This window comes from Oncorhynchus gorbuscha, linkage group LG10 (assembly GCF_021184085.1).
Source record: "Oncorhynchus gorbuscha isolate QuinsamMale2020 ecotype Even-year linkage group LG10, OgorEven_v1.0, whole genome shotgun sequence".
Taxonomy (NCBI): domain Eukaryota; kingdom Metazoa; phylum Chordata; class Actinopteri; order Salmoniformes; family Salmonidae; genus Oncorhynchus; species Oncorhynchus gorbuscha.
The window spans coordinates 42,059,554-42,084,031 of record NC_060182.1 but is presented as its reverse complement, the minus strand read 5'-3'; the positions used below and the strand labels follow the sequence as shown (position 1 = coordinate 42,084,031).

General features: G+C 41.5%; 1 protein-coding gene across 2 annotated transcripts in view; it reads left to right on the top strand.

Moving 5' to 3' along the window:
* stat6 (signal transducer and activator of transcription 6, interleukin-4 induced) overlaps positions 1-24,478 on the top strand; it is a 54,038-nt gene that overhangs the window by 5,592 nt on the left and 23,968 nt on the right. Inside the window, exons 2-8 of one of the 2 annotated variants that reach the window (XM_046366159.1) lie at positions 6,613-6,758; positions 13,078-13,220; positions 13,340-13,484; positions 16,388-16,471; positions 16,817-17,006; positions 20,929-21,038; positions 21,386-21,534. In XM_046366159.1, coding sequence (XP_046222115.1) covers positions 13,090-13,220; positions 13,340-13,484; positions 16,388-16,471; positions 16,817-17,006; positions 20,929-21,038; positions 21,386-21,534 — 809 coding nt within the window. In that variant the 5' untranslated portion in view covers positions 6,613-6,758; positions 13,078-13,089. The remainder of the gene's footprint in view (positions 1-6,612; positions 6,759-13,077; positions 13,221-13,339; positions 13,485-16,387; positions 16,472-16,816; positions 17,007-20,928; positions 21,039-21,385; positions 21,535-24,478) is intronic. The other variant, XM_046366160.1, reaches the window with a different exon arrangement.

Genomic DNA, 24,478 nt, shown 5'->3' with positions numbered 1-24,478 from the left:
ACAAAAACTGAAAAGATTGAATCAGAACATAATTAAAAAGAATAATATAATAATAATCATTTTATAAATCCTTAGCCTTTCTCTGAAAGCATAGATGGCCCTCATTGTTCCCCACTGTCTTTGGGTTAGTACAAATGTGTAGAGTGGCTCTATTTGCACTCTGCATGCATTTTTTTGCCATTCTGAATGTGTAAAGAATAAATGTCCATACAGTCTGTTCTTCTGAAATATGAATACAGAAATATTGGACATTTTGAACTTTTATTATGTTGATGATTTGACAAAATTACAGTCATGGTCTTGCATTGGACTCACATTTTTCTGGTCTTTGTCTTGACTCTGTCTCGAACCTCTCGCCCCCGTCCCGGTATTGGTCTTGAGCCGGTCTCACCCCCTCCGGTCTTGGTCTTGACCTGTTCTCGATTCGCCCCGGTCTTGATCTTGAATCATTCTCGCTTTAAGTGGTCTCAAACACAACCCTGCTATCCTAATTGAAGTCAACTAACAAACAAATAATACTTCCACTGCTACTTACAGCTATTTCACTTCACATCTACTTGTAGTTAAATAATTATACATTTATTCCTAATTTCCTCTTTCCACAAGTGCTGGATTGTCACCCACAGTGGCCAATCCACCATTCATTCTGGGTTTGATACCATTCTGGTATGAACGCATGACTGTAAATTGCTTTGGAGAAAAGCATCTGCTGAATGGCTTATATTAATACATTAATAAGAACCTATGCATATCCCAATGTTGGGATAGTTACCACTCGGAAACAGTACATAAATAACAATGTCAATCATTTTATAATAAAATATTAAAAGTGCAAGCTTAACATTTGCGGTAGACACACTTAACATGATGAACAGGAAGGACATTTTTAGACTGAAGGAACCATTTGTTAGAATGTAGGTTTACACCTACTACCTATATGGGTTGCTGTCTGGAATGAGGGGGGGATGTCATATTAGCCATTTTCAGTTTGACAAAGTGATATGTTTTGGACCAAAGTTTCCAATATGAGACCAATTTGAGTGATAGTACCCCAACTGGTATGTACAGTATCTTTGTAAACCTTGTGTGTTGCATGCATACTTCAATGCCATACCTGACTTATACACCATTGACAGTTGGGCTACCTCAGGGATACACCAAAAATGGTTGATAAGGAGAAACAACCTTGTTGTATCATCGTTAGGCCGAGGTCCAGATTTAGACGTTTCTGGGAACTTAAATTTGCCTTTGAGTCATCGTCCTATCACAGATCCTTTGCTTAGAAATCCAAGAACTCGAGCACATTGCACACATACTCATTGAGCAATAATGCTTGGTGCAGGTTCAGACATAGCTAACTTTGTTTTATCCTGCAGTGGGAGGTCACATGACATTGTTCTAAAATCACTTTGGCACATTTATCAGGTTCTGGATTTGCCATTGGTAAAAACACAGAGATTTCTGCACATGCATGATTCACTAGCCTAATTCTAGTGTTGGGGATTGGGGAGTAGTGAACTACATGCAGTTCAACTAGTAATTTATATAACTTTTAATTTTGCAGTAGCTTGGTGGTAGTTCCAACTATAAACACAAATACTGTTTAAAAGTTTGGGGTCACTTAGAAATGTCCTTGTTTTTGAAAGACAATCACATTTATTGTCCATTAAAATAACATCAAATTGATCAGAAATACAGTGTAGACATTGTTAATGTTGTAAATTACTATTGTAGCTGGAAACGGCTGATTATTTATGGAACATCTCCATAGGCGTACAGAGGCCCATTATCAGCAACCATCACTCCTGTGTTCCAATTGCGCTTTGAGTTAGCTAATCTTATTTTAAAAGGCTAATTGATCATTAGAAAACCATTTTGCAATTATGTTAGCACAACTGAAAACTGTTGAGCTGATTAAAGAAGCAATAAAACTGTCCTTCTTTAGAATAGTTGAGTATCTGGAGCATCAGTATTTCTAGGTTCGATTACAGGCTCAAAATGGCCAGAAACAAGTAATTTATTTTGAAACTCGTCAGTCTATTTTTGTTCTGAGAAATGTAGGCTATTCCATGTGAGAATTTTTATTTTATTTTTAATTTTACCTTTATTTAACCAGGCAAGTCAGTTAAGAACACATTCTTAAATTGCCAAGAAGCTGAAGATCTCGTACAACGCTGTGTACTACTCCCTTCACAGAACAGAGCAAACTGTCTCTAACCAGAATAGAAAGAGGATTGGAAGGCCCTGATGCACAACTGAGCAAGTGGACAAGTACATTAGAGTGACTAGTTTGAGAAACAGCAAGTCCTCAACTGGCAGCTTCATTAAATAGAACCCGCAAACACCAGTCTCAACGTCATCAGTGAAGAGGCGCCTCCAGGATGCTGGCCTTCTTTTGCCCATCTTAATCTTTTTATTGGCCAGTCTGAAATATGGCTTTTTCTTTGCAACTCTGCTAAGTGACCCCAAACTTTTGAACGGTAGTGTACATTCAAATCTTGGTAGTGTTTTATGTAGTTAATTACTTTTTTTTTGCCATGTAGTGGTGTAGCTAACTAGTGGACTTACAAACTACTTTTTGTCAAAACTAAAATGACATATGGGTAAAGTAGGCAAGAATGTCCTTCTTTTCTGGCATCAGACCTGCCTAATTCTGACAAGAAACACTTTTTGTGTGCCGAATCTCACTTTTTTTTCTTTAATAGGCTAAATCACACATTCTGTTACCATTTGACTACAGAGTGATCTGTTCTTGTCATTTGTAGCCTATGACATTTCAGATTTAGATATTATTTTTTTTCACGAGGTTGTTTGGAAATATCGAACTGTAACTTTAGTTAAGTAAACTATATTTTTCTTAAAGGTTGAAAAGTAATTTAATGTTATTTTTCTGGAGGGGAGTGACATGCAGCTATTTAGGCAAGCTATATGTAGCCTACACAGCATATCAAACAAGCAAGACACAGACAGTCAGTCAATAGCGATTTACTGTTATTTTTTCATCATCATTGCGAACATTGGCTAAACAGGAGGCAGACTGCTGGCTACACAGTGCATTCAGAAAGCATTCAGACCCATTGACATTTACATAAGTATTCAAATTTAGGTATAGGTGACATGGGGGGGTTGCCCAGGGAGCCATACAAGCTAGAACTTCCACTGATTACAGCCTTGAGTTGTTTTGGGGTATAACACTACAAGCCTAGCACTGCTGTATTAGGGGAGTCTCTCCCAGTCTTCGCTGCATATCCTCTAAAGCTCTGTCAGGTTGGATGGGGACTGTTGCTGCACAGGTCTCACCAGAGATGTTTGATCGAGTTCAATTCCGAGCTCTGGCTGGGCCACTCAAGGACATTCAGAGACTTGTCCCGAAGCCACTCCTGTGTTGTCTTGGCTGTGTGCTTAAGATCAATGTCCTGTTGGAAGGTGAACCTTTGCCCCAGTCTAAAGTCCTGAGAGCTCTGTAGCAGGTTTTCATCAAGGATCTCTTTGTACTTTGCTCCGTTCGTCTTTCCCTCGATCTTGACTAGTCTCCCAGTCTCCCTGCCACTGAAAAACATCCCCACAGCATGATGCTGCCACCACCATGCTTCACCGTAGGGATGGTGCCAGGTTTCCGCCAGACATGACTGTCATGGTTCCACCTGTCACCAGTGGGCGGAGACCGTCCTAGAGACATTACACACTCAGGTGTGTCCAATTTACTCATTATGGTTTCTCTGTTAAAAGAGGTATGTTTTCTGTTGTCCTTTGCAGAAGCTTGAAATGTTTACCGTGTGTGTTTGTTTCCTGAGTGAGGTTTTGAAGACTTAGTGGGGTTTTTTCTCAAGTGTACTGTGATCCTGTGGCTACTTTTTCTCTGTAAAGTAATATGTTTATCCTTAACCACTGATTCCTCGTCTGGTCTCTTCTCTGCACCTGGGTCCGACCTTACCACGGCACAGTGACGCTTGGCATTCAGGCCAAAGAGTTCAATCTTGGTTTCATCAGACCAGAGAAGCTTGAGTCCTGTAGGTGCCTTTTGGCAAACTCCAAGCGGGCTGTCGTGCCTTTTATTGAGGAGTGGCTTCTGTCTGGCCACTCTACCATAAATGCCTGATTGCTCAGTTTGACCGGGCGATTGCTCAGTTTAGCCGGGCGGCCAGCTCTAGGAAGAGTCTTGGTGGTTCCAAACTTCATCCATTTAAGAATGATGGAGGCTGCTGTGTTCTTGGGGACTTTCAATGCTGAAAAAATGTTTTGGTACCCTTCCCCAGATCTGATCCTTGACAAAATCCTGTCTCGGAGCTCTACGGACAATTCCTTTGACTTCATGGCTTGGTTTTTGCTCTGACCTGCACTGTCAACTGTGGGACCTTATATAGACAGGTGTGAGCCTTTCCAAATCATGTCCAATCAATTGAATTTATCACAGGTGTACAGCAATCAAGTTGTGAAACATCTCAAGGATGATCAATGGAAACATGATGCACCTGAGCTCATTTTCGATTCTAATAGTAAAAGGTCTGAATACTTATGTAAATAGGGTATTTCTGTTTTTTATTTTTAATACATTTCTAAAAAACTGTTTTTGCTTTCTCATTATGGGTTATTGTGTGTAGATTGATAAAATAATTTAATCCGTTTCAGAACAAGGCTGTAATGTAAAAATGTTTTGAAAAAGTCAAGTGGTCTGAATACTTTACATTTGCACTTTTTGGAACCTTCGTTCAAATCGCAGCTGTTCTGAAATTTGAGGCAGAGAGATAGGCTACATCATCCTATCGACCAAATTGTTTGAGGGTTCAGAAGAGGGTGAGTAAAGAGAGAAACGTGAGACACGTGTGTGTTTATAACACATGCACAGAATGTGATTTGGATCCTTTGATTTGAGAAAGACATTTCCAGAGGGGTGGGATTGGGGCCTGCATTTTAAACGGTTTCAACTCTAAACTGATAACACTTATGTACACTACAGTTCAAAAGTTTGGGGTCACTTAGAAATGTCCTTGTTTTTGAAAGAGAACATACATTTTTGGTCTGTTAAAATAAATACAGTGTAGACATTGTTAATGTTGTAAATGACTATTGTAGCTGGAAACAGCAGATTTCTTTATGGAATATCTACATAGGCTTACAGAGGCCCATTAACAGCAACCATCACTCCTGTGTTCCAATGGCATGTTGTGTTAGCTAATCCAAGTTTATCATTTTAAAAGGCTAATTGATAATTAGAAAGCACTTTTTAAATTATGATAGCACAGCTGAAAACTGTTGTGCTGATTAAAGGGCAATAAAACGGGCCTTATTTAGACCAGTTGAGTATCTGGAGCATCAGCGTTTGTGTGTTCGATTTACAGGCTCAAAATGGCCAGAAACGAAGACCTTTCTTTTGAAACGCGTCCGTCTGTTCTCGTTCTGAGAAATGAAGGCTATTCCATGCAAGAGATTGCCAAGAAACTGAAGATCTCGCACAGCGCTGTGTACTACTCCCTTCACAGAACAGCGCAAACATGGCTCTAACCAGAATAGAAAGAGGACTGGGAGGCCCTGGTGCACAACTGAGCAAGAGGAGAGGTACATTAAGTGTGTCTAGTTTGAGAAACAGATGCTTCACAAGTCCTCAACTGGCAGCTTCATTAAATAGTACCCACAAAACACCAGTCTCAACATTAACAGTGAAGAGGCGACTCTGGGATGCTGGCCTTCTAGGCAGAGTTCCTCTGTTCGGTGTCTGTGTTATTTTGCCCATCTTAATCTTTTCTTTTTATTGGCCAGTCTGTGATATGGCTTTTTCTTTGCAACTCTGCATAGAAGGCCAGCATCCCAGAGTTTATGTTATTTTAATGGACAAAAAATTAGCTTTTCTTTCAAAAGCAAGGACATTTCTAAGTGACCCCACACTTTTAAATGGTAGTGTATGTAGTTTGTATTTGTTTTTGTTGTCTTCAGTCAATTGCAAATGTGCTTAGTGTTTTGAAACATGAGCCATTTCGATGATCTGTTCAGATTTTTGTGCTTAGAGTTGTAGCACATACTTGTGAAAATGACACCAAAGTGATAAAGAAAACCTGTATTAAAGCTCTGTCTCCCATCATAACACAACAGTAATCCAGCAGTGTGTGTGTGTGTGTGTATGTGTGTGTGTGCGTGTGTATGTGCTCATGCATGCATTGTGTGTGTGTGCACTTGCTCACGTGCGCGGTGGCGTGTGTGTGTGTGTGTGTGTCTATTTAAGCTGTTTGTGGTTTGAGAAGTTAATTTGGATATCTGAATAATTATGTAATCCCAGAAAGTTCTTGCTAAACTCAACATTCCCCCATCTCAAATCCTTACATCAATTTCAACCTGTATCAAGTTCTGGTCAAATTGACATGAAATGATTTAATAGTTTGTAATTCACATATCTTATCAGGCTTTTATTGTTTGCCTGTTAACTGAGAAGTAACTGTTTATTTCATAGGATACCAATGGTGTATAGGTAATCTAATGTATGATAGGTGATACCAGTGACATGATGTACTATGATTGCACACTATGGCTGCCTTACAGTGTCCACAATGTGCTTTTTAAATCTGTATTGTGTACTGTAATATTTTGGAGTGACACCTACATAACATGTTCTAACTCTAGGAGTGAAGAGCAGGAGGTCCCCACTAACACTGGACAGGATGAGAGTGTCCTCATAGAGCTGCCTTTGTGCTGCTGCCTTTTCCTAAAGTCTTCAGAAGAGTCCTTGTCTTAACACTGGTCAGTGAGTCAGAAAGCGCAGTAAAAAGGTATGTTTGGATTAGTCTGATGTTTTTTAATAATTTATGTATGGTGATGACGTAGACAAATGTCCATCCTATTCTATTATATGGCCATGAAGAGATCTAGCTCTCTGTTTATCAGATCCACGTGCTCAAATGCTTTGAGTAGCATACGTTCTTATGCCAAATGTTTTGGTTAAGCTATACTAAACAAACCAGCATTCATCTAGTTACAGAGGCTGCTGCCTTAGAGGCCCAATATACAGTTGAAGTCGGAAGTTTACATAAACTTAGATTGGAATCATTAAAACTTGTTTTTCAACCACTCCACAAATTTCTTGTGAACAAACTATAGTTTTGGCAAGTCGGTTAGGACATCTACTTTGTACATGACACAAGTAATTGTTACAATAATTATTTACAGACAGATTATTTCACTTATTACACTGGATCACAATTCCACAGGGTCAGAAGTTTACATACACTAAGTTGACTGTGCTTTTACACAGCTTGGAAAATTACAGAAAATGATGTAATGTCTTTAGCAGCTTCTGATAGGCTAATTGACATAATTTGAGTAAATTGGAGGTGTACCTGTGGGTGTATTTAAAGGCCTACCTTCAAACTCAGTGCCTCTTGCTTAACATCATGGGGAAATCAAAAGAAATCAGCCAAGACCTCAGAAAAAATTGTAGACCTCCACAAGTCAGGTTCATCCTTGGGAACAATTTCCAAATGCCTGAAGGTACCACGTTCATCTGTACAAACAATAGTTTGCAAGTGTAAACACCATGGGACCACGCAGCCGTCATACTGCTCAGGAAGGATGAGGTCTCCTAGAGATGAACGTACTTTGGTGCAAATCAAAGTGCAAATCAATCCCAGAACAACAGCAAAGGACTTTGTGAAGATGCTGGAGGAAACAGGTACAAAGTATCTATATCCACAGTAAACGAGTCCTATATTGACATAACCTGAAAGGACGCTCAGCAAAGAAGAAGCCACTGCTCCAAAACCGCCATAAAAAAGCTAGACGGTGGTTTGCAACTGCACAAAGATCGTACTTTTTGGAGAAATGTCCTCTGGTCTGATGAAACAAAAATAAAACTGTTTGGCCATAATGACCATTGTTATGTTTGGAGGAAAAAGGGGGAGGTTTGCAAGCCGAGGAACACCATCCCAACCGTGAAGCACGGGGGTGTCAGCATCATGTTGTGGGGGTGCTTTTCTGCAGGAGGGGCTGGTACACTTCACAAAATAGATGGCATCATGAGGCAATAAAATTATGTGGATCAGCCCGGAAGTTAAGCTTGGTCGCAAATGGGTCTTCCAAATGGACAATGACCCCAAGCATACTTCCAAAGCTGTGGCAAAATGGCTTAAGAACAACAAATTCAAGGTATTGGATTGGCCATCACAAAGCCCTGACCTCAATGCTATAGAAAATCTCTGGGCAGAACTGAAAAAGCGTGTGTGAGCAAGGAGGCCTTCAAACCTGACCCAGTTTCACTAGCTCTGTCAGGAGGAATGGGCCAAAATTCACCCACAATAAGCTTGTGGAAGGCTACCTGAAAAGTTTGTCCCAAGTTAAACAATTTAAAGGCAATGTTACCAAATACTAATTGAGTGTATGTAAACTTCTGACCCACTGGGAATGTGATGAAAGTAATAAAAGCTGAAATAAATCACTCTCTCTACTATTATTCTGACATTTCACATTCTCAAAATAAAGTGGTGATCCCAACTGACCTAAGACAGGGACTTTTTACTCGGATTAAATGTCAGGAACTGTAAATGTATTTGGCTAAGGTCTATGTAAACTTCCCACTTCATCTGTACAACAGGATAAATTGGCTGAAAAGACGCCATTACAGCAGGTTTCTGTTTGTAACAACACCCTGGATGGTTCCGACCTTGAATATGTCGACATCTATAAGTACCTAGGTGTCTGGCTAGACTTTACTAGACTATAAACTCTCCTTCCAGACTCATATCAAACATCTCCAATCGAAAACCAAATCTAGAGTCGGCTTTCTATTCCGCAACAAAGCCTCCTTCACTCACGCCGCCAAACTTACCCTAGTAAAACTGACTATCCTACCGATCCTCGACTTCGGCAATGTCATCTACAAAATTGCTTCCAACACTCTACTCAGCAAACTGGATGCAGTTTTATCACAGTGCCATCAGTTTTGTCACTAAAGCACCTTATACCACCCACCACTGCGACCTGTATGCTCTAGTCGGCTGGCCCTCGCTACATATTCGTCGCCAGACCCACTGGCTCCAGGTCATCTACAAGTCCATGCTAGGTAATGCTCCGCCTTATCTCAGTTCACTGGTCATGATGGCAACACCCACCCGTAGCACGCGCTCCAGCAGGTGTATCTCACTGATCATCCCTAAAGCCAACACCTCATTTGGCCGCCTTTCGTTCCAGTTCTCTGCTGCCTGTGACTGGAACGAATTGCAAAAATCGCTGAAGTTGGAGACTTTTATCTCCCTCACCAACTTCAAACATCTGTTATCTGAGCAGCTAACCGATCGCTGCAGCTGTACATAGTCTATCGGAAAATAGCCCACCCATTTTTACCTACCTCATCCCCATACTGTTTTTATTTATTTACTTTTCTGTTCTTTTGCACACCAATATCTCTACCTGTACATGACCATCTGATCATTTATCACTCCAGTGTTAATCTGCAAAATTGTATTATTCGCCTACCTCCACATGCCTTTTGCACACAATGTATATAGACTCTTTTTTTTCTACTGTGTTATTGACTTGTTAATTGTTTACTCCATGCCTAACTCTGTCTGTTCACACTGCTATGATTTATCTTGGCCAGGTCACAGTTGCAAATGAGAACTTGTTCTCAACTAGCCTACCTGGTTAAATAAAGGTGAAATTAAAAAATACAAATAAATAAATAAAAATACATTTAAACCAGTTTTTCCCACTGGGTAGATTGTACTAATCAATTACTCTCAAACCTTTGACCTCCTCTAGAGAAGGGATTGACCACTTTGATGGGGGTGGGGCCCACAAAAAAATCATAACTCATCATGAGGGGCTGCAGTGGCTCGTGAGTCTGAGAAGCCGTTTTAAAGTTCATTTCTTGCAATTCTGCACATTTTGCCATAGGACGGAGGAAAATGTTTGCAGTTTTTAATATGATAACTGATGATCAGTGGGCCCTGACCACCCTGGTCGGTAATTTGACCATGCATACTTCAAGTTTAGATAGCTGGCCGCTAGACTAACTTGCCAATCTAAAAAGTGTTAGCTGACATGGGCTAATTGAATGACTGCTGATGCACAACCAGATTTTTTAATTGCACCTGGTGTGTTCTATTATTCTAATTCTCAACAGCAAGTTGAGACAACGAATGAGTTTTCCAAACTTTCGACTGGTACAGTATATACAAAAGTATGTGGGAGGGGCAGCACCCTATTCAAATGACACCCTATTCCATATGGGCCCTGGTCAGAAGTTGTGCACTTTAAAGGTAATAGGGTGCCATTTGGGAGCCAGGAAATGTTTTCACGAAAGAAGAGCTCTTTGACTAGAATAGCAGGTGATTGATCATTGTCAAAGTGTGTGTTTAAGATTAACTACATTGCAGTCTGGGCTCGAATTTACAAAGAGTTTTAAAGTAAGAGGGCTGATATACGATCCTATTTCCCTTTTAGATCATAATGAATACAATTATATGAATACTCTGAGACTTTCTGTGAATACGGGTCCTGCACTCCAAATAACTACTAATCACAGTATGTGACCAAGATTAGGAATTCTACACTTCAAACATGCCAACTGACAGTACAGTACAGTTAGAGAGAAACAGGAAACCATGGGGCTAGCCATAGGTTGCTTCCCAAATGGTGCAATAGGCTACGTACCAAATTGCACCCTATTCCCTACATTGTGCACTACTTTTGATGGGCTCTGGTCAAAAGTAGTGCATTATGTAGGGAATAGGGGTCCATTTTGGATGTAGGTCACACAGCCATATACTGTAGAGAAGAGGAAGAAGTGAAAGTGTTGTAGCGCCACTAAACTGGGTCCTAGTCTTAGGGCTGGGCGCTATCGCCAAAAATCCATGATGCAATAACTTTCCTGAATTGATTAACGATAAAATAGAGCAATACGTTTATAACATTAATGTGCACCACAGTTTTTTATTTTATTATCCTTTAAACTACCACTACTAGTTTGATGGTTGTAGCCATCAATTGCCCCATTAACAATCACACATCAAATCAAAGTTTATTTGTCACATGCGCCGAATACATCAGGTGTAGACCTTACAGTGAAATGCTTACTTACAGGCTCTAACCAATAGAGCAAAAAGGGTGTTAGGTGAACAATAGGTAGGTAAAGAAATAAAACAACAGTAAAAAGACAGGCTATATACAGTAGCGAGGCTATAAAAGTAGTGAGGCTACATACAGACACCGGTTAGTCAGGCTGATTGAGGTAGTATGTACATGTAGACATGGTTAAAGTGACATATGCATATATGATGAACAGAGAGCAGCAGTAGTGTAAAAGAGGGGTTGGCGGGTGGCGGGACACTATGCAGATAGACCAGTTAGCCATTTGATTACCTGTTCAGGAGTCTTATGGCTTGGGGGTAAAAACTGTTGAGCCTTTTTGTCCTAAACTTGGCACTCCGGTACCGCTTGCCATGCGGTAGTAGAGAGAACAGTCTATGACTGGGGTGGCTGGAGTCTTTGACAATTTTTAGGGCCTTTCTCCTACACCGCCTGGTGTAGAGGTCCTGAATGGCAGGCAGCTTAGCCCCAGTGATGTACTGGGCCGTACGCACTACCCTCTGTAGTGCCTTGCGGTCAGAGGCCGAGCAATCGCTAAACCAGGTAGTAATGCAACCATGCTCTCGATGTTGCAGCTGTAGAACCGTTTGAGAAATATATTTAATTTCAAACCTCACATTTCTCTAGTATAGGCTACTTATCGTAATGAACATTATCGTCAAAATGCTTATGATAAGTGATCCGTATGGTCAGTGTTGATCATTTTCAGTTTATCGTCCCAGTTCTACAGTATCAGATACAGTATTGGTGCTTTTCACCCCATGTTACACAATAATACAACTCTTTACTTTTTCTCTTTACCTTTTGTTTTACAGGTGAAAATAGGCTGTAGGTGTATTAAGATGTGACAATATTCAGCTATGTGTAACAACACAAACACAATACCGTAATTTCTGTATTGTCATCTCTTGGCTCTAGTATAGCTACACCTGTGGGCCAAACAACACAGGAAGTGCTAGCCTCTCCTGTCCTCCCCAAAACAGATTTCAGAACACCCAGAACCAGATAGATTGGGGGGTCGGGCATTATATTGTCTTGTTGGGGACTTGACCCTCTCTATATCCTCACTTTACTCACAGACTTTTACTGCCTTCATGTCTTGTGCTAGCCTCTCCTCCATGTGTTTCAGATTTAGAACACTCAGACCAAAATAGATTGGGGATCAGTCTCACGACTGTCCTGTCTTGTTCTGTACTGTTTATCCTACTGCCATGTATTGTCTGCTCGGCATGTCTTGCATTTGCACCGCATTTCTTCTGTCGTTCTCACAGCAACGTTTTTGTTGCTTTACTCTGTTGAGGGGTGATGGCATTGCGTTATTAACATAACACTAGATGGACAATGATGAAACATTTTACTTGTCTCAGTCCCTCCACTGTCCTGTTGGGGACTTACTGTATGTTATTTTATTACTGAGTTAGGATAATAATTGACATGTCTGGAAGTGACTGTAAACACAGTGACTGTTCTGAGGGGTATACTACAAAGCAGAATCGAGGAGTTGGCCAGCTAACTTTGATAAGCAACAAGAAATAACTATAGCTAAACTTAGATATACAGTATATATATATATTTATTTTTTGTTAAATCAATTCGACCATGCCCATTTCAAGCTTATCTTTTTTTTTTAAATGTAAAGAGTACATCCGCGATTCTGATCCTGCTTTGTAGTGTACCCCTCTGGTGTTTTGGTGTTTGTATTGATGCATTGACCCTACATTGACCTCGTGTCAATCTCTAAAATGACCTCTTTATGATGGATTTATATTCACAGATTTATCTCAAATATTCCCTATTCCCTTTGGTTTAAGATGGAATTCAATCAAAGCTTCATTAGCTGCCACATTAACTGTTAATAACACAGCAATGTGGCTTTGAATGAATTGAGCCAAAGGGTTTGGTAAAACATTGTGCACTATATAGGGAATAGGGTGCTATTTGTGATGCAGCCTGTATGTTTACGGATATATTACATCATTCAATGGCCTTTATTCCTGTCTCTTCCAGCTCTGCTTCACCATGGCACAGTGGACGCAGATGAAACAGCTGATCCCCTATCTGGCCACACAGATCCTCAACGAGCTCTACTCCCCCTCCTTTCCCATGGACGTCAGGTGCTACCTGGCCAACTGGATCGAGGAGCAGAGATGGTATGACGCACACATAAAGCATACATACAGTCTGAATTTTGACAAATAAAAGTGGGAAAGTGGATACACAAACACACCCTAAACACACCTCCCTCTCGCTTTCTTTCTTCCCTCCCCAGGGAAGACTTTGAACCAGAGAAGGTAGACCAGGAGCCCCAGGCTCTGACCCTGCTCGATCAGATCATATCCTGCCTACAGAATCTAGCCGGGCAGAACTCCAATGTGGTGGAGAGGATGAGGCTGCAGCGTATCTCCAGGAACATGGTACAGTAGATACACACACACTTATCCTCTCCACCAAACACACACATACACACACACACTTGTAAAAATGGATTCGCATTCAAAATCCTATTTTCCCGAACCCCAACATTTTTTACTGAGTGTTTTATTTTTATTGCCCGGGAAATTAAAATGTGTGGACAGATTCTCTTTCTGTCCAACAATAAGAATCTCAGTCTTATCTTGATTTAGCTGGAGGAAGATGTGAGCCATCCAAATATTTACAGTCACTTTTAATGAAACTGGGTTCCACTTGATCTCCATCATAACATAATGAGCACAACAATATTCTTTTTCGCAAAACTATAAGTTATTTCTATGTTTGTATGTTTTGATGGAGGTAATTGATTTGGTGTAAGTTTGTTAATTGTTTTGAACAAGTCCATTCTGTTTGGACAAAGAAAAAGAAAAACTGTAAATCAATACAGTCTTAAAATATATCCGTGGAGCTAAAATAAATGACACATAAATATAAAGCGGAGTTTTCTCTGTGTAGCAGTGAAAATCAATGTTGTGCTTTCTGGTAACGCTGCCAAGGTAATTGAACATTAACGGACCCAAAATCGAACCTTGTGGAACGCCACGTGATATCTATTTTCTCTGAGTTATGTTCACCAAGGGTAACAAACTCTTGACCAGTTAAATACTTTAGGCCCTGAACAAAATTTAGAGCTGGATCGGAGAGACCAACCCACCTCTCCATTCAGTCCAGAAGGACATCATGGTCAACAGTGTCGAATGCAGCACTTAAATCCAAGAGTACAAGAGAGCTGTTTGTCATCTGTGTTGGCTCTAAGATAATTAACCACTTTAACTAAGGCTGTCTGTGCTATGGTGGGCACAAAAAACAGATGGGACTTTTTCAAAAATACAGCTAGCACTTTAAAAAATCATTTAGCTGTTTAAAAATCTATTTCTCCAGAAATGTACTTAAGAATAGAAGGTTGGAGAGTGTCCGAAAATGTATAACAGCTGAAGAATCTAGATTACTTTTCTTCAGACACATAGTAGTTTTTACTGTAGTGGGGAAAGTGACTGTGAACAGGGAGTGATTAACAATAGCTTGCACTTCTTCAGATATTCAATTCTAAACAGTTTTGAAGAAGGTGGTGGGGATAAACCTAACCCTAACCTAGAGGGACCCTCCCTGAGGAAGTTGATGACACTATATCTAAGCAATTTCCTGTCCTAGAGAGGAAATGAATGTTTAGGTTACACCAGCGGATGAAGGCTATTTATACATATTCACAAATTTGTTTGGGAATCTCTACATGGAGCTAATAAACATCAACATATAGGCCACTGACAGCTGTCAGTGTTGCTAGCTAGCATGCTAACCTTATGCAGCTCGCTAGCTAACTATCTTGCTAACCTAATCTACCTCATGGTTTTGTATAAAGTGGGCATTTCGGATTTGTCACTTCAAGCCTTAATATACTGAGTGTACAAAACATTAGGAACACCTTCCTAATATTTGCCCTCAGAACAGCCTCAATTCTTCAGGGCATGGACTCTGCAAGGTGTCGAAAGCGTTCCACGGGGATGCTGGCCCATGTTGACGCCTATGCGTCCCACAGTTGTGTCAAGTTATCTCGATGTCCTTTGGGTGGTGGTCCATTTTTGACCCGCATGGGAAACTCTGTCTCAAGGCTTAAAAATAATTCTTTAACCTGTCTTCTCCCCTTCATCTACATTCATTAAAGTGGATTTAACAAGTGACATCAATAAGGGATCATAGTTTTTGCCTGGATTCACCTGGTCAGTCTATGTCTATGTCATGGAAAGAGCAGGTGTTCCTAATGTTTTGTACACAGTGTATATCTGTAACGGCGTTCTTCGTTTGTAGAAAGAGAGTCGGACCGAAATGCAACGTGGTGGTTACTCATGTCTTTAATAAATGAAGAGCGATACATGAAAAAACGTATACAAATGCAAAACAACAAAACGGAACGTGAAACCTAATTACAGCCTATCTGGTGAAACTACACAGAGACAGGAACAATCACCCACGAAATACAAAGTGAAACCCAGGCTACCTAAATACGGTTCCACATCAGAGACAACAAGAATCACCTGACTCTGATTGAGAACCGCCTCAGGCAGCCAAGCATATACTAGACACACCCCTAATCAACCACAATCCCAATGCCTACAAACACCCCAATACAACAATACAATAAACCCATGTCACACCCTGGCCTGAACAAATAATTAAAGAAAACAAAAAATACTAAGACCAAGGCGTGACAATATCACACTTGAACTAAAACGATACCTAGTTGACTTAAATTGCAACACCATGGGTAATCTTCGGCCATCGCCTTTCAGCTCTAAATAGTGGATTTCTACTGGTGTGGGCATTTGACCCTAAACCATAAACCTAAAAGAGCATATTTACTTTTCAGTATTGTTCTTGTTTTCCTATTTCGTCAGGACATTCTGGTCAAGTCCACACACACACACACACACACACACACACACACACACACACACACACACACACACACACACACACACACACACACACACACACACACACACACACACACACACACACACACACACAGAGACACACACACACACACACACTGTGGTGTGTGTAGAGAGAGAAACTGTAGAAAGAGAGAAACTGAAAATACAGGTTTGAAAACATACAGTTCAGTAGCCTAGGTCCCAGTCTGTTTCTACTCTCTAGCCAAGTCCTTATGGAATTGTCACACATGGAGTTAGCAAGATAGCACAAACAGATCTGGGACCAGTCTAACAGTTCTCCGTACTCAGAGGGAACATGTTGTCCTCAGTAATAAGTCATGTTGTCCTCAGTCATCTTATATTGAATCAACTGACCTGACTATGTGGATATGGTCTGGTGTTCTGTCTTCCAGAATATGTTCCGCTCCCAACCTTTCCAGCTGGTACTCACAGTCAGAGATGTCCTGAGGAAGGAGAGAGAGCTGCTCAGTCAGGCGGTAAGTGTAACAGAGCCTTTAGCTCAGCGTGCCAACACAGTCTTGTGGCACAAAGGAGGACCACAGAAACCACAAAAGTTCACTTCCAACACAAAATATGTTTTGGATTGTTAACATGATAAGAAAGCTGCGTGTAAAAATGTTTACTTTTTTACATTTGACTTTTAAAACATTTGAATGTTTAATATGTGGGCATAATAGGTAATACCAGTCCGCCCCCCTCCTCCATAGTTTACCCAAATCCCCTCACTCCACTTCCCCCTGGCCCCAACCCAGCCCAGGACCCCATGGGCCCTGCCCCCACCACCAGACACACATCTAATACTTTGTCTCCCCCATCCACAGTCTACCCAGTTCCCGGCCCTAGCCCGCTTCTCTCAACCCCCAGCCCAGGATTCCATGGCTGCAGCACCCCCTACCAGAGACGTGGACCTGCTTGTGCTCAAGGTGCTTGAGATCCAGGACTGCAGACAGCAGATCCACCAGCTGCAGGAGGAGCTCAACTGGGAGAGGCAGAACTATGAGTCCATGCAGGGTGAGAATTACCAAAGACACGTATTACTAAGACGGGGAACAGTTAGCATTTCCCCATAGCAAAACATGTCGCACGTAGCCGCAATGCTAATTCGAGCTGAGCATTTGCACAGCAAATAATTATGGGAGAAGCGGAACTATGAATCCATTCCGGGGCGTGAGATGGCTGGGGATAAAGAGATCCTCTGGTACTTTGTATACTTTTTAGCCAGTAGTTCTGAAAGTAGCGCTCACGAGCCAAAAGTGGCCCTATTTAGTAGACGTTTTTCATTAAAAATTGACTTACAGCGTGCATACATTATGTGCACCACGTCATTGTGCATCTTGCTACCTGTCACTTAAATGGCGAGTTTCTGAATCTAATTGGCTGGAACTCGAATTGCTTAGTGGGCTGGTCCGTGTGGGAGGAAATGTAGGGAAAATGGTGCCGCACAGCTTCCAGTAAACAGTCGCTTTTAAACGAGGGATTTTGTGGCTAATTGAGGTAAAACAGTAATTCTGCTCATAGATTATGCATGTATGAACTACACATTGACACATTCAGCTCAAGTTTAAAAAATAGTTGTCGCTAAATTTCCAGAGCATGTCTTTAAGTAATATTTCCCCCTTAGGCATGCATGGACTTTTATGGGATGTGACGTAAAATGAGACTTGGACTTGTCCCTTTATGGATTTGTCCCAATATGCCACTCAGCAGACATTTTTATCCAAAAAGACTGTATATTGAGTCCATACATTTTTTGTCAACTTACCAGTTGAGCCAGTTGGAACCTATACAAATCTGGAAGGAAGCTACAGAATTTAACACAACATACTTCTTTGATCTGGGTTAAATGTTCTGACAAATTGGCCCCCATATGGCACCCTATTCCTTATATAATGCACTACTGTTGACCAGGGCCCATGGGCTCCGTTAAAAGGTTGTGCACTATGTATAGGGAATTGGTCAGTTGCCACTTGGGACACAACCTAAATATACTGTATGGATTATTACTCATGCTCAGACTACTTTGTCAGCTACAATAGATGTACAGTGGGGCAAAAAAAGTATTTAGTCAGCCACCAATTGTGCAAGTTCTCCCACTTAAAAAGGTAAGAGAGGCCTGTAATTTCCATCATAGGTACACTTAAACTATGACAGACAAAATGAGAGACATCCTCTTCTGCAAACCACTGGAAACCAGGACAACAGGAGAGGATATTTTTAAAGTACTGGACAGCTTTGTGACATCAAATGGACTTTGTGTCAGGACCCGGTTACAAACCCGGGTCTCCGGAGTGAGAAACAGTCACTAAACCAACTGAGCCACGAATAGTCAGCAGAACCCAGAAGATGAGGCAGACACAGCAGTACTTGAGACGGTGTATTTAATGAAGTAAAAAGTGAAGTTCTTCAGGAAAACATGTAACTCCACAACCTCAAAAGGAATTCCACAAGAACAAAGGTAATCCTCCAAGACAAAAAGGTAAATCCACAAGGTGGAAGGTATAGCACAAAAAAGCCTCAAAAGATACTCAAAAACAAACAAACAAGAACAAAAAACAGAATTCCACAAGAGAGTCCACCGGGATCAACAAGAGTTCACAGAGTACTAGGGCTGGGTGCTAACATACAAACACAGAGCAGAGAACTGAGTAAAACAAAGGGTTTAAATACAATCAGGGGAAATGAGGCACAGGTGCAAATAATAATGGGGATCAAGGGAAAAGAAAAGGTCAAAAGGCACAATGGGGTCATCTAGTGACCAAAAACCGGAACAACCCTGGCCAAATCCTGACACTTTGGTGGTCAAGATGTGTTGGTATCTGTGCTGATGGCGAAAAACCCATGACAGGGAGACAGCAGTTCCTCCTGACGCCACTTGGGTACACTGCAGCATCCACCGAGAGGCTCTTGCTGCCAAGGGAATGCCTGACAGCTTGAAAGACGTTTTGGACACTACAGTGTAAATGGTTAACTTAGTTAAAGCAAGGCCCCTGAACTCTCGTGTATTTTCTGCATTATCCAATGATATGGGCAGCAACCATGCAACGCTGTTAGAAAATACAGAAGTCCGCTGCTCATCAAGGGGGAAAGTATTGACACGTTTATTTTTATTGAGAGATGAGCTTATAGTTTTCTTTACCGACTATTTTCACTTGTCTGACCGCTTGCATGATGATGAGTTTTTCACATGTCTGGCCTGTGATGTTTTTTCTCACCTGAATCTGAATCTAGGATTACAGGGACTCTCCATAATTATATTCAACTATATTCATCATGCTGTTAAAACACTGATGCCCTTTGCAACCACAGTGGATTCTCGGCCCTCACTAGCATGAAAACTAAATACAGGCACAGACTGTGTGTGGAAAATTATTTAAGACTGAGACTCTCTCCAATACAACCCAACATTGCAGAGTTATGTGCATCCTTTCAAGCACACGCTTCTTATTAACCTGTGGTGAGTTATTCACAATTTTTGATGAACAAATAAGGTTTTATATGTAAGATGGCTAAATGAAGAGCAAAATTATTTATTATTATATTATTACGTGTGCCCTAGTCCTATAAGAGCTCTGTCACTTCCCACGAGCCGGGTTGTAACAAAAACTCACTCATTCTTATGTTTAATAAATGTATTGTTTAGTGTGTGTGTGGCAAGCTTACAATGATGGCAAAAAATAACATTTGAGAGTGTGCTGACCCTGGTGCTAGAGGGGGTATGCAGCTGGAGGTTGAATGTTTGACTATAAAACGTTTGGGAACCATTGCTCTAGAGGAACTAGGCTCTGAGGGGTGGCCAGTCAGTCCCCTTCTGGCTGTGCTAGTGGAAATTATAAGAGTACATGGCCATTAAGGCCAGATCATTCTTCGAGATGTTCAAACATTCATAGATGACCAGCAGGATCAAATAATAATCATAGTGGTTATAGTGGATGCAACAGATCAGCACCTCAGGAGTAAATGTCAGTTGGCTTTTCATAGCCGAGCATTAAAAGGTCAAGACATCCGGTGCTGTAGAGAGAGGGAAAGACAGAGCTTTTGAATATCTCCCAGGATACATAGAGTTAATTGTTGCCTGCTGACTTTAGCAGACATAAAATATAGGAAGAAACTCCCTGTTGCTGAGAGACTGGGAACAGAGAGCTGGGCCAGTATTCATTAAGTGTCTCAGAGTAGGGGTGCTGATCTTGGATCAGGTCCCTCACTGTCCATGGGATCTTATTCTACAAAGCACTCCTGTTCTGAAACACTTTGCCAATGACTATATATGATTGGACAAAGCCATTGATCAAGTGACACCATTAATTCCACAATAGTGCATTTAAGCCAAATGAAGTCAGTTAAGATGGCGTCTCAATGAGACATAACATGCACAGTTGAGCTTCTCCAGGAAGTGAAGTTGCAGGCTAGCTCAGTGCTTCTCCCTCTCATTGAGTAACTGGATTTGAAGAACGACCGGGTTGCTGCAGGCTGCCATAAGCAACTCAATTATCCTTATAACTTCTTCTGTGCACAATTTTTAAATAATCCGTTCAAGGACATACATCTGGTGTGTTAGAAGCAATTATTGGTACCATGATTGTCTTAAATTTTTATTTATTTTTTACACTAAGATTAACCACGAAGATGGTAATTTTTCCATTCGCTATAATGGGGGATCCTGTTTTCTTTTAACAATGCCTGCAGTACCGCGGTCGTCCTTGAACTTCCTTGGCTTCAGTGAGAGGGGACAGTCATTCTCCCCTGACTTGTACAGCTGCCTCACGCTATAGAAACAGGAGATAGGCTCCCGGCTTATGGGCCATTCTGGCTCGGACAGGGCTACTTTGACTGCGTTTACACAGCATGGCAAATTCTGATATTTTTTTCACAAATTGGTCTATTGACCAATCAGATCAGCTCTGGAAAATAAATGTTCAATTTAATTGGGTGACAGGCACTCTCCAGCATACCCAGACCAATGGGATGGACCCCAGCATGTCAGAAGTCACCAAACTCCAGACTAACATCAAACAGCATGAGTACAATGGCCAAGTCATAGCCAAGGTAAGCTATTACATAACACGCACACATACAATTGTTGTTCTCACGTGTGAGCCTGCTATTGTTATGTCTGTCATGAGAGACTATACCTGAAGTTGTCTAAAACATTTTGCGATGGTGTGCCCTTCTGAACATGACCCTGCTACACCTATACTCTAAGTGGATCCCTATGGCCGGAGGGCCGTCTCAACTAGTTTTGTTTGTCTCTCCCTGTATGAACTGTTTGTCTCCCTGAGGTCGGAGTTTCCCAGTACTGTAAACTGTGTTTGCCTTTCTCTGCATAACGCTCTCTCTCTCTCTGTAAGCTAAACTGTGTGCGTACGTGTGTTCGTGTGTGTGCCTGTTTGCAGAAGCGTGTCCAGCTGCTCCAGGAGGCAGTGTCTAGTCTGGAGAAGTGTCAGTCTCGTCTGATCAACAGGATCAAAGCCTGGAGGTGGGAACAGCATCAAGCTACTATTGGACACCCCTTCGATGACAACCTCAGCCCTCTGCAGACGTGGTGAGGCCTGCGCGCGCGCGTGTGTGTGTGTGTGTGTGTGTGTGTGTGTGTGTGTGTGTGTGTGTGTGTGTGTGTGTGTGTGTGTGTGTGTGTGTGTGTGTGTGTGTGTGTGTGTGTGTGTGTGTGTGTGTGTGTGTGTGTGTGTGTGTGTGTGTGTGTGTGTGTGCAGTGGTGGAAAACATATGAATTTGTCATACTTGAGTAAAAGCAAATGCTATACATAAAGTTCCTTATATTAAGCAAACCAGACGACACTTTTCTTTTTTATTTACACACAGACAGACTCGAACACTCAGACATCATTTAAAAAAATGTAACTAGGCAAGTCAGTTAAGAACATTCTTATTTACAATGACGGCCTACCAGAAGGCAAAAAGCCTCCTACAGGGATGGAGGCTGGGATTAAAAATGAAAAATATAGGACAAAACACACCAAACGACGAGAGATACAACACTACATAAAGAGAGACCTAAGACAACATAGCATGGCAACAACACATGAATACACAGCATGGTATCAACACAAAATGACAACAACATGGTAGCAACACAACATGGTAGCAGCACAAAACATGGTACAAACATTATTGGGCAGACAACAGCACAGGGCAAGAAGGTAGTGACAACAATACATCCTGCAAAGCATCCACAATTGTCATTAAGAGTGTCCATCATTGAGTCTTTGAATGAAGAGATGGAGATAAAACTGTCCAGTTTGAGTGTTTTTGCAGCTCGTTCCAGTCGCTAGCTGCAGCAAACTGAAAAGAGGAGCGACTCAGGGATGTGTGTGCTTTTAGGACCTCTAACAGAACAGGTGTTGTATGTGGAGGATGAGGGCTGCAGTAGGTATCTCAGATAGGTGAGGCCTAAGAGGGTTTTATAAATAAGCATCAACCAGTGGGTCTTGCAACGGGTATACAGAGATGACCAGTTTACAGAGGAGTATAGAGTGCAGTGATGTGTCCTATTAGGAGCATTGGTGGCAAATCTGATGGCCGAACGGTAAAGAACATCTAGCTGCTTAAGAGAACCCTTACCTGCCAATCTATAAATTACGTCTCCGTAATGTAGCATGGTAGGATGGTCAGTTTGGCAGCTGTGATGAAAGAGGAGCAATTACGGTAGAGGAAACCAAGTCTAGATTTAACCTTAGCCTGCAGCTTTGATATGTGCTGAGAGAAGGAGAGTGTACCATCTAGCTAAACTCCCAAGTACTTGTAAGAGGTGACTACCTCAAGCCCTAAACTCTCAGAGGTAGTAATCACACCGGTGGGGAAAGGAGCATTCTTCTTACCAAACCGCATCACCTTTGTTTTGGAGGTTAAGACAAGGTTAAGGGCAGAGCTTGTTGGACACTAAGAACACTTTGTTGTAGAGCGTTTAACACAAAATCCGGAGAGGGGCCAGCTGAGTATAAGAGTGTATCTTCTGCATATAAATGGATGAGAGAGCTTCCTACTGCTTGAGCTATGTTGTTGATGTAAATTGAGAAGAGCGTGGGGCCTACGATTGAGCCTTGGGGTACTCCCTTGGTGAGAGGCAGTGGCTGAGACAGCAGATTGTCTGATTTTATACACTGCACTCTTTGAGGTAGTTTGCAAACCAGGACAAAGACCCGTCAGAGACACCAATACTCCTTAGCCGGCCCACACGAATGAAATGGTCTACTGTATCAAAAGCTTTGGCCAAGTCAATAAAAATAGCAGTACAACATTGCTTAGAATCAATGACATCATTTAGGACCTTTAAGGTTACAGAGACACATACATAACCTGAGCGGAAACCAGATTGCATACCCGAGAGAATACTATAGACATCAAGAAAGCCAGTTAACTTGTCAATAATCAACTTTTCCAACACTTTTGATAAACAGGGCAAAATAGAAGTTGGCCTAAAACAGTTAGGATCAGCTTGAGTACCCCCTTTAAATAAAGGCTACCTTCCAAGCAATGGGAACCTCCCCAGAGAGGAGAGACAGGTTAAAAAGGTCAAAGATAGGCGTGGCGATGATAGGGGTAGCAACCTTAAAGAACAAAGGGTCTAAACCATCTGAAACAAAAGTTTTTTGGGGTGAAGTTTAAGGAGCTCCTTTAGCACCTCGGACTCAGTGATCGCCTGCAGGGAGAAACTTTGTAGCGGGGCAGGGTAAAAAAGAGGGAGGAGCATCAGGGATAGTCACATTAGAAGGGGTGGGAGATGAGGAAATGTTGGACGGGCAAGGAGGCATGGCAGAGTCAAATAGGAATCCTGACTTAATGAATTGGTGATTAGAGCTCAGCCATGTGCTCCTTGTCAGTGACAACCATATCATCAACATTACGGGACATGGGAAGCTGTGATGAGGAGGGTTGGGTATATTCTCCAGGTCTTTAACCATTTTCCAGAACTTCTTGGGTTAAACCCACAGAGAGAACTGCTCCTTAACTTCTTGTGGTATAGGGAACGGTTGCGTCCCACTTGGGCAAAAGCCAGGGAAAATACAGCGCAGCAAATAAAATAAAAATGATATAAAACTCAAACTTTCATTAAATCACACATGTAAGATACTCATTTAAAGCTACACTCGTTGTGAATCCAGCCAACATGTCAGATTTCTTAAAGTATTTTCGGCGAAAGCATAAAAAGCTATTATCTGATGATAGCACAACAGTAAACATAGAGGGTAGCATATTTCAACCCTGCAGGCGCTACACAACTAAAAATAAAATATAAAACATGCCTTAACTCTGACATGCTTCTTTTGTTGGCACTCCAATATGTCCCATAAACATCACGATTGGCCCTTTTGTTCTATTAATTCTGTCCATATACAGTGCCTTGCGAAAGTATTCGGCCCCCTTGAACTTTGCGACCTTTTGCCACATTTCAGGCTTCAAACATAAAGATATAAAACTGTATTTTTTGTGAAGAATCAACAACAAGTGGGACACAATCATGAAGTAGA